Below are 14,016 nucleotides of genomic sequence, written 5' to 3'. Positions count from 1 at the left end.
CCTGGCAGCGAGCCTGAGTATGCCGCACGTGGACCGCCGGGCGTGGTGCGCGGCAGAGGCGCTCAGCACTCCTCGCCAACTCCTCGCTGCTTCAAGTGAACCACTTATATTATCATAAGTACAGATTCCCGCCTCCCTGGATTGAAGCTGAAATGACAGGCCAAACCAATTGAATCTAAATTGATATTTGGGTCAAACTTAGATACTAGATCCCGCTGATAACCTAACTAATATGTAATAACATGAATTTTGCGACAAGGATCAGATATATTCCTGCAGGGTGGAATTCAATCTTGAGCTTGAGCTTGATAAGTAGCTGATCTTGAGGAATAGGCAAAATATTTAAGAAGTAATAAATATTGAGATCTTCGTAGAAAGCGCTTACTGTGATTGCCGGCGATATGCAAACGAATAGGCGCCTAAAAACCTGACATGATTTGGCCTCCGCTTGCCAGTGGTAGCTACTGCACTATGTCCAGCCGAGAACTCGAGGTTACCTTGAGCCTGTCTTATTTTCCAGAAGCTCACAGATAGCGCTCGTCTACTGCTTTCGAACATGTTCTCCCATTCCATTTGACTTATCTCTGCAATCACGACGTGGTCAACATTCCCGCTACGCTCTGAGGTCTGAAGCTCTATCCGAATCCTGTTCCCGTGCCCTGCGATTACAATTGCCGCATCGGTGAGGAGAGGCGTGCGGACACCCGAAGGGAAGCATAAACCTCACGTACGTGCTCTGAATAAATTTTCTTCGCGAAGAGAATGTTTTCAAGGTCATATGGGTCAGCTTCGATTGTCCGCCCGACCCCGTTGCGGGTCCGTCAGTCTCACGTCGCTCGTGTCTTACCGGTGGCTGAGAAGAGCACATGGGTGGTCTGTGCAGTTGGTCGTTCCGGCGGCGGAGTTGGGCAATGGCATCGTCATTCCGAGCGCATCTCGAGGGACCGTGATATCTCCCACTCGGCGGATTTCTCAGGCATCCCCGGGCAGCGTTTATGCCATACAGAAACATTTCCCTCCACGATCAGCCATCTCCACCCTTGCCGACATCATCCTTGTGTTGGGCCTTAGTAAAACCCTAGATTGTGGCGCATGAGCGCAGCATCACGTTGAAATGCATCTCTGGACAGATATTCAGGACCCGCAAAACAAGGGTATTCGATAAATCCACATTCTACTGACTTGCGCGAAGACCCGAGAAAAATTTTCCGTCCGAGTGCTGAGTGTGAGCGCTGACGCATGAACGGTCAATCTGTAGTTTGTTGTAGGTTGTAAGTGAGTGGCATTTACCTTACGCATACTGCGTGACCAACCTCACTCTACATACATAGTGCTTCTGCAATATCTCATTATGTATACTGCGAGTCAACCGAGTCAAAAACAACTCGTGACGCTGTAACAGAAGAAACTATGCTACTAGAATATCGGCTCCGAGTGCGGCGGTTGGCACGAGAAATCAGACCGCGGCAACCTTCATTCTTTTGGGGGAAGTTCAAATCAGGGACTTCATTTGCTTGACCGGTGGAATTGCCGCAAGGGTGAGCGCTTCCACATACCATTCAGTTTGGGCGGACTTGGAGGGTGCGTGTTGCGTGCATGTTTGTTACTCCTCGCCGCATCGGGGCGCCTGTCGGTCTCGGGGTCTATTTGTTATGCAAATTCAGGGGAAAAGGCCGAAGCCCGGCAATTGAATACCGACGTTGCCGTACAGTTGAGTACTCGGGCTCACGACAATCTACCTCGACTGATAGGCACCGTTGAATGACGAATCCCCGCCAATGACACGTGGAGCCGGCAACTTCAGAGCGATCGACACTATACCGATTTCACCCCGTGAACTTCGGCTGCCGGATGAGAAGCTAGGTACCCACGATATCCGAGCATCATGAGCGAGGCGACGACCCTCACAGAATCCACAAGATGACTGATGCCGGAAGGGAAGTCCGATTACTGGTTGTTGTGCACAGGTTCGGCGCCTTAAATTTCCGTCCGCGCGACGGACGGTCTATCGTTTCCGGATGGGACCCGGGAGCTGATAAAAGGCAGGCTTTGTACCTTCCCAGTTCTAACATCAGCTCTAATATCAGCAGTAGCGCGATACAGAATGCCTGGCCTCACTACAGCTGCACCTTTCCCTGATGATGTACCTACCCATCCACTTTGTGTTGTTGATTATAGGCTCCTCAAGCACAATGATAGAAATGAAATAGCAAAACTCTGGAAGGCAGCGACTGAACTAGGATTCTGGTAGTGAGTAGCGCACTTTCGTCCGTGTTATTCCTGTCTAACATCGACCTTCGCCCGAACTAGCTTGGGAAATCATGGCGTAGAGCGAGAAGTCGATCTGATGTTTGACATGGGTGCAGAGACCCTCGACTTACCTTTGCACGAACTCATGAAGTATGAGCAGGGCGACAGTGGCAACTCATTTGGGTATATGTGCTTCGAATGATCCAGTTAGTGGAGTATTATTGACGAATATCACAGGTACAAGGCGCGGGGCACCATCCAAACGGATGCGAGCGGAACCCGAGACAATGTTGAATTTCTCAATATTGCGCAGGACGACGTACTCTCTTGGCCATTCCCAACCCATCGCATGTATCCTTCTACGGTCAACGCAAGGATGTCCGACGCCATCGTTCCTTTCGTTCGAAAATCGATGGAGGTCAACAATACGTTACTTGCTATATTTGAGCGACAGCTGGACCTTCCTAGCGGGGAGCTTGCCAAACTGCACTCCACAGAAGAGCCTTGCGGGAGCGAGGCTCGTTGTATCAAGACACCTCCAAGCCAGTCAGCAACAGGGGTAGGCGCTCATACAGACTTTGGGACACTGGTTAGTTTTGCCGAGAGCTGTCATCCCCTGTGGTTCATAACTTCACACGCTGATCGACGCTTCCAGACATTTTTACACAACCGCCTTGGGGGTCTACAGGTCATGCCTCCAGGAACGCCGAAATGGCTGTACATCAAGGTGCACATGTTGTTTCAGTCGGACAGTATTGGCGTTAACATGAGAAATCATTAGCCTCTTCCTGGACATGCCATCTGTAACATTGGCGACGCCTTGTCAATTTTCAGCGGAGGTATTCTACAATCCAGCCTCCATCGTGTCATGTAAGTTGGACAGTTGGACATCTTACCACATCTTGAGTAACGGTGTTCATAGGCCCCCACCCGGCGCGCAATCGCGCTTCGAAAGGTATTCAATAGCATTTTTCACCCGGCCGCGGGACTCTGTGGTCCTCCGCGCGTTGAAAGAACACAGCCACGTCGTCGCAGGGGCTTGTGCCCGGGCACCTCCGAGAGCGGTGGACACGGGTTCAACGTCGGCTGAATGGATTTCCAGGAGGATAAAGAAGCTCAGGCTCAATAATCGAAAGGTAGGCTGCAAATGATCAGCCTCAAGTGGGCTTGACTGAGATCGTGTTCATTAGGGACCTGAAACATGGTATGCCAGCATGGGGACGGAACACAATGGGTCGGAACGAAGAATACGGCCAACCGTGGCATGAGATAGTGAAGCGAAAGAGGTTCTGCAGCTCAGCCCATATTCTGCTCCGTATTATACTGTCTAATAATATGTACCCATACTTCTGTTATTCTATTCACTGTTCTAATCGTATCAAATATGCTTCTGCTGTTGGTCCCGGAGCCAGAATATGTTTCTCATTTAACTTGTACTTACGATTCGGTTCCGTGTGCGTGACTCTCATGTCATGGTCACACAAGGTGGCTGTACGCGCCCGGGCATACACAACTTGCAGAACTATTGCTTGGTCGGTGTAGCTACTATGTCTACTCTCACACAGAACGAGTATGCTTCCCCATTCCATATCAACTACGAAGCTCATATCTCGTGTCGACCTCAGCATCGAGATTGCAACGCGGGCAGCTGACCACTTCACGCGTTTGTACTACAGTACATACGACTCGCCAACCCGCGTGGACGATCTGCCCAACTTCTACCGTCCATCGTCGGCGCTGACATGGAATGGAAAACCATATCAAGGGACCGAAGGAGTCCGAAATCTCATCAGCTCCATGCCAGTTACGAGACACGAAGTGCAGTGTTTTGACTGTCATCCTATTCCAGGCTAGTCTATAATTTCTTGTTCTATTTGCTTGGCTGCTGAGCATTTTCCACTTTCGTAGGGAGTCAACCACCGAATCTTCTTATCACTGTGTCCGGTACCGTCACCCACGGCCGTGGCCCATCCGGAAACCCGCCTGCCACATCCAATAAATCTATCGATGGACAACCGCGTGTCTTTTCGCAGACATTTGTGCTCGTTCCGGACCCGAGTGCGGCGCCATCAACTAAGGGTGGAGAGGTTGCGAAGTACTATGTGAACGCCGATGCTATGCGGTTTGTGGGTTAGACCGAGGGGCAATCCAGGTAAGCGTCCGTTGTCAGTTGCATCCTGTACACGACTTCCCCTGTGGACATTGACTGTATCTCCATTTAGCCTCATGACTATGTCTTTGCGTGGCCCTGTCTGTTTCCCCAAACACAACTTATGGATCATTGTACAGACTCATACAGTAGCAAGGGGACACGTCCAATGAACAGCCCGTCAAGTGCGTACGACTACAATATGATAGCAGGGTGGACTGTTGTACAGTACAAAACAGTTACTAGAGTATATAAATGTAATGGGAGCAAACCATAACAAGAAAACAATAATTATCCAAATGTTTGACTCTGTGAAGTAGACGATGAGAACTGTAATCTTAGAAATGGATCCAAATTGAACGTACCGAGCGAGCACTCCTTTTGACTTTCGAAAGTCGCCATTCGTCGGGTTTCTCGTACTACGCCGCAGGATAAGCTATAGACCGGTGATGGCTTACGTATAGAACGTACCTTGTTGTACAATGGCTCGATCTTTTCCTGTTTCTTCCGCTTACTGATCTTGTTTGCGTCCGCAACCTTGAAGAATTGTGGCGCCACCTCCACAAGCCATTTAGGCTCGATGGCTGTAACATTATGACAGTACTCCCGCGTGGTCAGGATCAACTCGTGATAGATGCACCATTCGGGATTGCGGTTAAACAGCGCGGAGGATGGATGTATATAAACAGGGGTGCCTTCTACAAGCGTCTTGTACCCTTCTTGGGGGTCTTTCTTGGCTGCATTGCGGAAGAAGCCCGAACAAATTGCTCGGCGGACACGATTGTAATCTCGCCCAGCTGAGAGAATATCGTGTTTGTAACTGATGCAAAGACGTTTGTAAGCATAGCATGGAGGGAGAAGCTAATAGAAAACTTGCCGGTCCATAATTCCCAACAACTGTTTCCGCACATCCTGAGCTCTCCGCATGCTCCTGGCTTGGATAAAGTTCTCGTAGCACCATGGATTTGAGAAATTGCTAGTCTTCCATCCATTGTAAACGGTCAGGAGCGTGAGATGGTCGCCTTCTGGTTGATGAAACTTCGCCTTCTTTGAATCGGCCTGGCCCTGCTTCTCCTTCGGGCGGTAGAAGACGCTCTGAACCGATAACATCGCCACGATGGACAGAATCTCTTCCGAACACCCTAGCTCTACGGAGGCGATTAGCATCTTCGCAAGCGGTGGTTCCATCGGAAAGTCCGCCATCTTTCGACCCAGTCTAGTCAAAAGACCTTCGTCGTCCAATGCCGACAGAGCATAGAGGGACTCTAGCGCGGTGAGCATAGTTTGCGCCGGAGGGGGGTCCATAAAATCAAAGCTGAGCAAATCGTTGATGCCCATTGCCTTGAGCATCAGGATTGTATGCGCTAGGTTCGTCCGTTGGATATCGGGGATTGAGTTCGGCAGCATCTCGTTCCGAAACGCCGCTTCCGTGTAGAGACGGTAACACTTTCCGGGTCCAGTACGGCCAGCCCGACCAGCCCGCTGTCGAGCCTGCGCTTGCGAGATAGGCATAACGATGAGCGAATCCATACCAAGTCTAGGATCATATGCGTTTTGTTTCGAGAAACCAGGATCGATCACATAGTAAATGCCCGGGATGGTCAGACTCGTCTCAGCGACGTTGGTCGCTACGACGACTTTGCGTGCGCCCGGTGGGGTGGGTTCGAAAACCCGGGACTGTACTTCGGACGGTAGGGCAGAATAGATAGGGAGAATCATGAGTTCAGGAACTTTAGGACCCAACGCCTTCATTCGCTCGTACAAGATTTCGCAAGCTGTGTCGATTTCCTCTTGACCCGTTAGGAATAGAAGGACATCACCAGGAGGCTCCGACAGGTGAATTTGCATGACGGTGATGAGCGACGCGTCCAGGTAGTCTGTTTCGGGCTCCTTCGTGTAGAGAGTCTCTACTGGGTAAGTGCGACCTGGAATAGTGAAGATGGGACAGCCAAAGAAATATTTGGAGAACTTCTCCGCATCGAGGGTTGCCGACGTGACGATGAGTTTCAAATCGGGTCGACGCTTGATAGCCTCTGTAATGTTGATGAGAAAAATGGATACAACACATACTACAGAGTATACTTACTCTTCAACAACCCGAACAGAACGTCGGTAGAGATAGTCCGCTCGTGAGCCTCATCCAGCATAACCACCGAGTATGCGCTGACATCAGGATCAATAAGACACTCTCGTTGGAGCATCCCATCCGTCATGTACTTGATACGGGTCTCTGGTCCGGTGCAATCCTCAAAACGAATGGTGTATCCAACTTCCTGGCCCAGACGACAGCCGACCTCTTCAGCAACACGCTTCGCCACGGACATGGCCGCAACACGTCGGGGTTGCGTACAGCCAATCTTGCCCTTATCCGCGAACCCGGCTTCGGCGAGATACTGCGTCATTTGGGTTGTCTTACCCGATCCAGTATCGCCAACGACAATCAGCACTTGATGCTATAATGGCTATCAGCATCAATCTCCTTAAGACAAGAGGTCAAGCATACCTCGCTTATAGCCTGTAGAAGCGGATCCCGTAGTTTAAAAATCGGTAGACTCTTCCGCTGCTCCTGAATACTGAGCGACGTAATCTCACCAAAAGTGGTTGCCTTGTTGAATGTGGCATCTTTCCATTTGGGTTGTTCGCCCTGCCCTCGAAGGTTTCCCCTAAGATCCTGCGCGAACATCTTGTCAGATTCCTTCGACATTGGATCAAGCCAGGGTGTGTTAAAGTCGCGAGCTTCGGAATCAGCTTGCTCATTCGCTTCTTGCTGTCGCAATTCCCTCCGCTCCTTAGCCAGAGAAGCACCAGCAAGAGCCGCCCGATTTAACGATCCATCAGGTGCTTTTACAATCTTCACAGGACTTAGGTCCAACGTCTTCTTCGTCTGCCCCGCAAGGAACGGTGGCTCTTCTTCTCGGATTTCAACATCAAGTTCCTCTTCAACTTCCGCACGAGCCATAGGGTTAGCGAAGTCTTCATCGAGATCAGGATACTCTGAAGCGTCAATGGCCCCTGAAGAAATCAACTGCTTAATCTCCCACCTCTCCGGTGAAGTAAGACGCTTCGCCGACCGCACGACTTCGTCCTTCACATTAGTATGCGAATTAAGCAGAATAGCGTTTGCGCCATGAGCAGCGCGCTGCTGCTCTTCAGCAAGTTCAGCTTCAGATTTGATGCGTAAATGCGGTGTTAGATCTTTTCCTGTGGCCTGATCGACGTCCTTCATCGACAAACCTACACGAGTCCCGGCAACACTCATCACCTTCACCTTTACAGACTGACCACGGCTTAATAGATCAGAAGCAGAGTTGGCCCGCGCCCCTTGCTGAATATTGGAGACATGCACCATACCTAATTAACAAAGAGTAAGTATCGCGGGGAAACATGTTCACATTGAGTACACACCTTCAACACGACCCACAATGCCTTCCAGCTGTACAAAGGCGCCAAATTCCTTCAGCCCTGCTACTCGGCCATTGTAGATCTTGAACAGTACAGGCCGCTCATCCAAGGGTTGTCTTCGATCATTCACTCTACCACGCCGGTTGTCTCGCCTATCGTCATATTCGCGTTCACGGGCTGGGCTTGGACTACGACGTCGAGATGAGGGTGACCGCGACCGAGACGAACGTCGCCGTCGCTTGGGGGATCGCTCGTCCTCAGTAGGCCTTGGTCTCGCCTTCTTCGCAACACCCTCGAATTGGGACATCATATCATCCACCTCTTTCATAAGTGCATCCTTTGTAATGCTCGGCTGCCAATCCTGATCCTGCAAAGCCAAACCTGGAAACAGACGCTTTCGTTTCTCCGTCTCATCCAAAGACCCATCCCCAGCAGTAGTCTCTCCGTTGACAGAAGACTTCTTCTTGTGCTTCGGGTGCATGCTCAATATAAGGCGGTCTACATTATCCAAGAATGAATCAGGAAAATTTGCACCGACATCCTTCAACTTCTGCTTGAACTCCGGCAATGTCTTGGATTCCTCATGAAGAGAGATGACGAACTCTGCGAGTGTTTTGTCATTGTGACCAGTGTGATTGTCTATCTCTTGGGTGATTTTGGCGACTAGAGAGAGAAATTCGAGGTTATAGAGATCGGAGTCAGCCATAGTCCTCGTGAAGTCGTAATAAAGCTGGCGGCGCTGGTGAGCGCATTAGAGCGCGCTTACAAAGCACTGGTCGGCGGATCCCGCTCATACTCGATTTACAGCCACGTCGTGCATTTGAAGACTCTTTAATTTCATTACATACATACAAATCTCGCTTATAGAACCATCCTATTTATGGAGGACAAATGTATGTGCAGAAGTCAGTGAGTCAACCTCGACTTAGGCAACTGGAGTCGCAAGTCTTCCCGGACCGCAGTTTCCGACTGCAACTTACACCTAAGTACTTGTCTTGATCTGGGACATAAATTCCCTCAGAGAACTTGTCGTATGCCTCCAAAACGAGGTATAGTCAGATCAGGAAATGCCGGCAATTCCTCTAAATCATCCAAATTGCCTGCCGAGTCGACTGCGGCCTCAACTTCCGAAGACAAGCCTCTCTTTCCGCCGGGTTCCAAATACCCACTGAGTGTATTGAATGAGAGGTGATGCTTCTTGCAATTCCTTTCTATCTCCTGCGAATAGTTTAGCTTCAGTCATCGCGTAATGATTCACAGCAAAATAGATTCTTCTGTATTTTTCCAGACAGTCACAGTAGTACTCATTGTTGCTCGCGTGTAGGTGTCAGAAGAATGGTTGGGAAAAGCCTTTAGTAGAGACGGTGAGTTTTTCCAAGAGCTTTCATCGGATCAGGAATTGCACGGCCCATGTATGGTGACACAGCGCAAACAAGCCGATGGGTTTTCCTTTGTGGTGATACTGAACAGGATCAACAAGAAATCCTCGCAACGGGAATCTGTGCGGCTCGAACCCCATCCACCGTATCTGAGACCGACGTCACTAGAAGCACGTCATTGGGGAGCAACATACGCGCTATATCGTGTGAGTACGTCTCTCGTCACTCTGCGACTAGTCTTGGTGATTTTCTGCTAGTTCTGCAATGGTATCCAATTGAACCGCGTTCTACCGCCCGGGCCTCGCGAATACTGGAACAATCTTTCTGCTGAGCACAAGAATGCCCCAGAGCATCAGAAATGGATGTACGATGCTGACCCGTTTGCAGCACGGAAGGCCGTGGAGGAGCGGCAGGCCAAAGCAGCTCAGAAGGCGCAGGCTTCTGGTCGAGAAGCACAATGCAGCATTGTCTCACAGACGTCCGGCGAATTTCTGAATGCCCCGGAAGCAAAAATGGCTAGCAGCCTACGCGACGTCGTGGAGGATTCTATTAAGAAGGTTTGTTGACTGTTGGTGCATACGGCCATGAGCAGATATCCATTCTATTTCTAGGCGATAGCCCTTTACCCAGATGCGGGGAACGACGAACGACCTGTCATTTCTCCAGAGGATGCGCCACAAATACTCCGGAACCTGGACGCACTGGGTTTCAAACTCGCCCAGGCTCGGGGGGCTATCGCCGCCCTATCGCAGCCATCGTCTTTGAGTTCGAATCTTCTGAAGACCATCCCACCTTTGCAAGCATGCATCGAGTATCTCATACTGCAGATGCCCGAATGCGATTTACCACGGCAGTTTTTGCCATCTGCCAACTCCTCAGATCCATTTGTGACGGCCACTCATTCGGGAACCAGCGACATCAAAGCACGGTGGTTAGAAGAGAAAGCCGTCAAGGAGTGCGGTTGGCCAGCTCACATCGTCAGGGAATGCGTGGCGGACCACAAGCTGGCCAACGACTGGAGACTATTGTTATCTGCACTTAACAGGAGGTTGATTGGGGAGTCTGCTGATCTCATTGCGTCCGATGCGAGTATCGACGATGATGCGGAAGTCGTAAACGAAGAGGAGCTTCAGTCCATTGGCGGGCAGACATTGGACGGCGGACAAATTTTAATCCGTCCCCCCGTTGCACCCATAACGCTCGTCGTCTTTGCATCTCATGATCTCAAAGTGTCAACCAGGGGAACTCCCCCGCCGATGTACATCGCATCCGCAAGTGTCCCAGCTTACATTCGGCTTCATATAGTCTCCCAGCTCCTTCTATCATTCAAAGGCGGTACGTTCATGGACCCCGGAGACAGTTTTGTAATGGCTGCCATCCGACTGCTGGAAGAGCAGTGGATTGCTATCGAAGATAACGGGCCACCGGAGATATCTGTTGTCCTACAGCATCTCGTCCCTCGAAGCTCTGATGCGCCACTTGTACACGCGCCACCTCCGGTAGCCTCCCATTCGAATATCATGGACAGCCGAAGGAGAAGAGCGGCGTGGAAACCTGATGACCGCTCAGATGATGCAGTCAAAGTTCAATTTCTGGACCTTTGCAAGACCGAGCAGTACGAGCAACTTCTAGAGTCTAGGTCAAAGCTCCCTGCGTTCTCCGCAAAAACACAATTCCTGAAATTGTTGGAAAACAACCGGTGTGTCATAGTGGTTGGGGAGACAGGTAAGACTTCTAGATGGTGGCGTTCCCTTTCACTAACCTACGAGCTATTTCAGGGTGTGGAAAAACCACCCAACGTGCGTCCATCTATCATTGCTGCCACTGCATCATCTCACCAAGGCATTGGCTAGTCCCACAGTTCGTCTTGGATTCTCTGATTCTTGCTGGTCATGGATCGAGAGCATCCATAGTCGTCACCCAACCGCGGAGGCTTTCTGCTCTCGGCGTTGCTTCCCGTGTCTCTGCCGAGAGATTGGATGATGGCTCGGTAGGGTATGCGATCCGTGGAGAGAGTAAACAGAATAGAAGAACCAAGTTAACGTTCTGCACCACGGGTGTAGTCTTACGCCGGCTTGGCTCCGGGGACCGGCTAAGCAACGTCTCACATGTGATCGTAGATGAGGTGAAGCATATGTCCAAGGCAACTCGGAGCGTACTCATGCAATGTATGTAGGTGCATGAACGTTCGGTCGATGGAGACCTCTTACTTCTTGAACTGAAGGAGCTCTCGAGAACTCATCCGACGCTTAAGGTGATACTGATGTCTGCAACCATTAACCATGAGAAGTTCATCGAATATTTCGACAACGCACCTCTCCTTACAATCCCCGGATTTGCGCATCCTGTAAAAGACAAGTAGGTGGTCAGATATCTGCTGCGCGATTAACTAACAAGACAAACAGGTATTTAGAAGATCTGCTTCCTTCGCTTGACTATAAGCCCACAAGTCTAGGGCGTACAAGGAAAGGGAGAGATGATGTCGAAGAAGAGTATAAAACGCTTTACGACGAACTGGCGCGGTTAGACATTCAAGACGATACAATAAAGGCTATCCAGACTATTAGCCGTTCTGATCGGATTGATTATGATGTGAGTATTTCTTGTCATAGTTCAGATATACTCGTCACTGATATACGCCTCCCAGCTCATCCTAGCTGTAGTCCGACATATCATATCAACTGCATCGAAGAGAGGGGCTATACTCATATTCCTCCCTGGTGTTCAAGAAATTCGACAGTGCATCGACCGATTGCGGGATATCCAAAACGCTACGATATTACCCTTGCATGCGAACCTTTCCAGTGACGAGCAGCGTCGAGTATTTGCCCCGGCGATGAGCTGGAAAATTATCGTGGCAACAAACGTCGCTGAAGTACGTCATGTTCCATCGTTTTTGCACTAGAAATGACAATAGTATTCCCGCCAGACATCCATAACTATCGACGATGTCATATACGTCATTGATTCCGGGAAAGTCAAGGAAACACATTATGATCCAGAAACTGGGCTTACTAGGCTACTGGAGCAGTGGGTCACTCGTGCCGCAGCGAGGCAAAGGCGGGGACGAGCTGGGCGGACGCAACCGGGCGTCTGTTACAAGCTCTACACCAAAATGCAGGAGAGGAAGATGGCGCCTTTCCCCGTCCCAGAGATCATGCGAGTACCTTTGGAAAGCATAGCACTTGTGGTCAAAGTGGTCCACAATGACGTGAAAGTGATGAATTTTCCTTTATTTTGCAAGCTTGTGGTTGAAGGCTATCGCAGGGATTTTTATCTCGTGCATTGGACCCTCCAGATACAGCAACGATGGATAGCGCATTGCGTGTGCTCGAGGACTTAGCTGCTCTTAATGCAGACGGTGAAGTCACCCCCCTTGGGCGGCACATGGTAGGCACAGATGGTCTTCCTTCGTATAACCCCTTGTCTAATGCGTCACTACCAGGCAATGTTGCCAGTCGACCTGAGACTGGGAAAGGTTTGCCGATCTGACATTGGGCTAAGCGATAGCTCACCATCCACAGATGTTGATTCTAGCCACAATCTTCAAATGCCTTGGACCCGTACTAACTGTTGTGGCTTGCCTGTCCTCGAAACCCCTTTTCGTCAGCCCTCTGGATAGGCGCGAAGAAGCGACGCGGTAAGTATCTGGAGATTGTCATCACTTTCAATTTAATGTAGATTCACTAGCGCGCGAGCCCATTTTGCAACTGGAAATAGCGATCTCTTAACAGATCTTCACGCATACGACGAATGCATGCGTCTTCGCGCTGAGGGAAAGCCAAATAACGTCATCAAAAGGTTCTGTGACGAGGTCTGTCGTCACCGAATCTCACTGCGATTGTCCGGCAGCTCACGGCGGAGGCTGAGTAGAACTTTATTTCTGCCTCAACCATCCGAGATATTACCTCGTTGCGACAAGATTTCCTCTCATCGCTCTCCGATCTCGGCTTCGTTTCGGCGTCTTCGAAGCCCAATGACACTGTGCTCAATGTGAATAGCTCCAACGAGAATTTGCTTAAAGCAGTCATTCTCGGAGGACTCTGGCCTCGTATTGCCCGGGTATCTCTACCCAAATCGGCGATCAAGTTCGATCGGGTGCAAGCAGGAACGGTGCAGCGAGAGAACACCGCAAAAGAATTCAAGATGTACGATTTGCGGGAGGGCCGAGTCTTCCTGCACCCCGCATCTGTCCTCTTCGGTGAAGCTGCGTGGAAATCTCCGTTCTTAACATACTTCCAGAAACAGGCAACCACCAAGGTTTTCCTGAGAGACGCTACGGAGGTGCGTACGGCTGTACACGCGGCAATGCGGAGAGCTCACTGGTGCGGAACGGCTGCAGGTTCCGATATACGGGCTTCTGCTGTTTGGAGGCGCGGTATCAGTGAACCACGTCGGTGGAGGCTTGACGATCGGAAGCAAAGACTCGGTGATCAAGTTAAAGGCGTGGCCCCGCATCGGGATCCTAGTCAACCAGCTACGGTAGGCGTTTGGTTTCGCTCCGGGTTGTCGCAATTCTGACTGAGACCATCTAGACGGCTATTGGACGCACAACTTAAGCAATGCATCGACGATGGAGTCACGTTGGATGTAGGGCAAAACAATCCCGTGTTGCATGCGATGTTGGCGTTACTCCAGAACGATGGGTTAACGTCAAGCATTGAAGGACCGAATCTATGAACATGGGATACTGTACACAATTAACATGATTTTAAGTACTTCGTGAATAACAACTTCAAAGCGAGTAGTATGGTATGACTGGTTCTGCGACATGCGTATAAATAGTATCATGACAATGCGACTGAGATGCGATATGCGACAATATAAAGATAAGAT

At 50.2% G+C, this 14,016-nt stretch overlaps 4 protein-coding genes across 4 annotated transcripts; 3 read left to right on the top strand and 1 right to left on the bottom strand.

Moving 5' to 3' along the window:
- Positions 1-2,104: 2,104 nt before the first annotated feature.
- On the top strand, positions 2,105-3,518 carry FIBRA_00137 (uncharacterized protein; the record flags this gene model as incomplete). The annotated part of the gene is made up of 7 exons (XM_012322036.1): positions 2,105-2,250; positions 2,311-2,433; positions 2,488-2,839; positions 2,906-2,977; positions 3,032-3,120; positions 3,173-3,386; positions 3,441-3,518. 7 exons carry the CDS (start codon positions 2,105-2,107, stop codon positions 3,516-3,518), a joined length of 1,074 nt encoding a protein of 357 aa, XP_012177426.1.
- Positions 3,519-3,797: 279 nt separating this feature from the next.
- FIBRA_00136 (uncharacterized protein) lies at positions 3,798-4,385 on the top strand (the record flags this gene model as incomplete). Its single annotated transcript, XM_012322035.1, has 3 exons — positions 3,798-3,820; positions 3,876-4,084; positions 4,159-4,385. The coding sequence occupies 3 exons, from the start codon at positions 3,798-3,800 to the stop codon at positions 4,383-4,385; spliced, it is 459 nt and encodes a 152-aa protein (XP_012177425.1).
- A 305-nt stretch (positions 4,386-4,690) lies between these two features.
- On the bottom strand, positions 4,691-8,507 carry FIBRA_00135 (uncharacterized protein; the record flags this gene model as incomplete). Its single annotated transcript, XM_012322034.1, has 7 exons — positions 4,691-4,708; positions 4,765-4,818; positions 4,871-5,219; positions 5,295-6,432; positions 6,486-6,852; positions 6,903-7,750; positions 7,805-8,507. 7 exons carry the CDS (start codon positions 8,505-8,507, stop codon positions 4,691-4,693), a joined length of 3,477 nt encoding a protein of 1,158 aa, XP_012177424.1.
- A 708-nt stretch (positions 8,508-9,215) lies between these two features.
- On the top strand, positions 9,216-13,860 carry FIBRA_00134 (uncharacterized protein; the record flags this gene model as incomplete). The annotated part of the gene is made up of 16 exons (XM_012322033.1): positions 9,216-9,386; positions 9,438-9,737; positions 9,792-10,905; positions 10,959-10,979; positions 11,034-11,305; positions 11,357-11,538; positions 11,586-11,772; positions 11,828-12,055; positions 12,110-12,397; positions 12,448-12,570; positions 12,626-12,658; positions 12,705-12,820; positions 12,871-12,994; positions 13,054-13,464; positions 13,523-13,662; positions 13,716-13,860. The coding sequence occupies 16 exons, from the start codon at positions 9,216-9,218 to the stop codon at positions 13,858-13,860; spliced, it is 3,855 nt and encodes a 1,284-aa protein (XP_012177423.1).
- Positions 13,861-14,016: the final 156 nt, after the last annotated feature.

The sequence above is a fragment of the Fibroporia radiculosa genome, assembly GCF_000313525.1.
Source record: "Fibroporia radiculosa TFFH 294 genomic supercontigs, scaffold31, whole genome shotgun sequence".
Classification (NCBI taxonomy): Eukaryota; Fungi; Basidiomycota; class Agaricomycetes; order Polyporales; family Fibroporiaceae; genus Fibroporia; species Fibroporia radiculosa.
The sequence above is the reverse complement of the archived record's forward strand: the minus strand, read 5'-3'. Positions and strand labels throughout refer to the sequence as shown.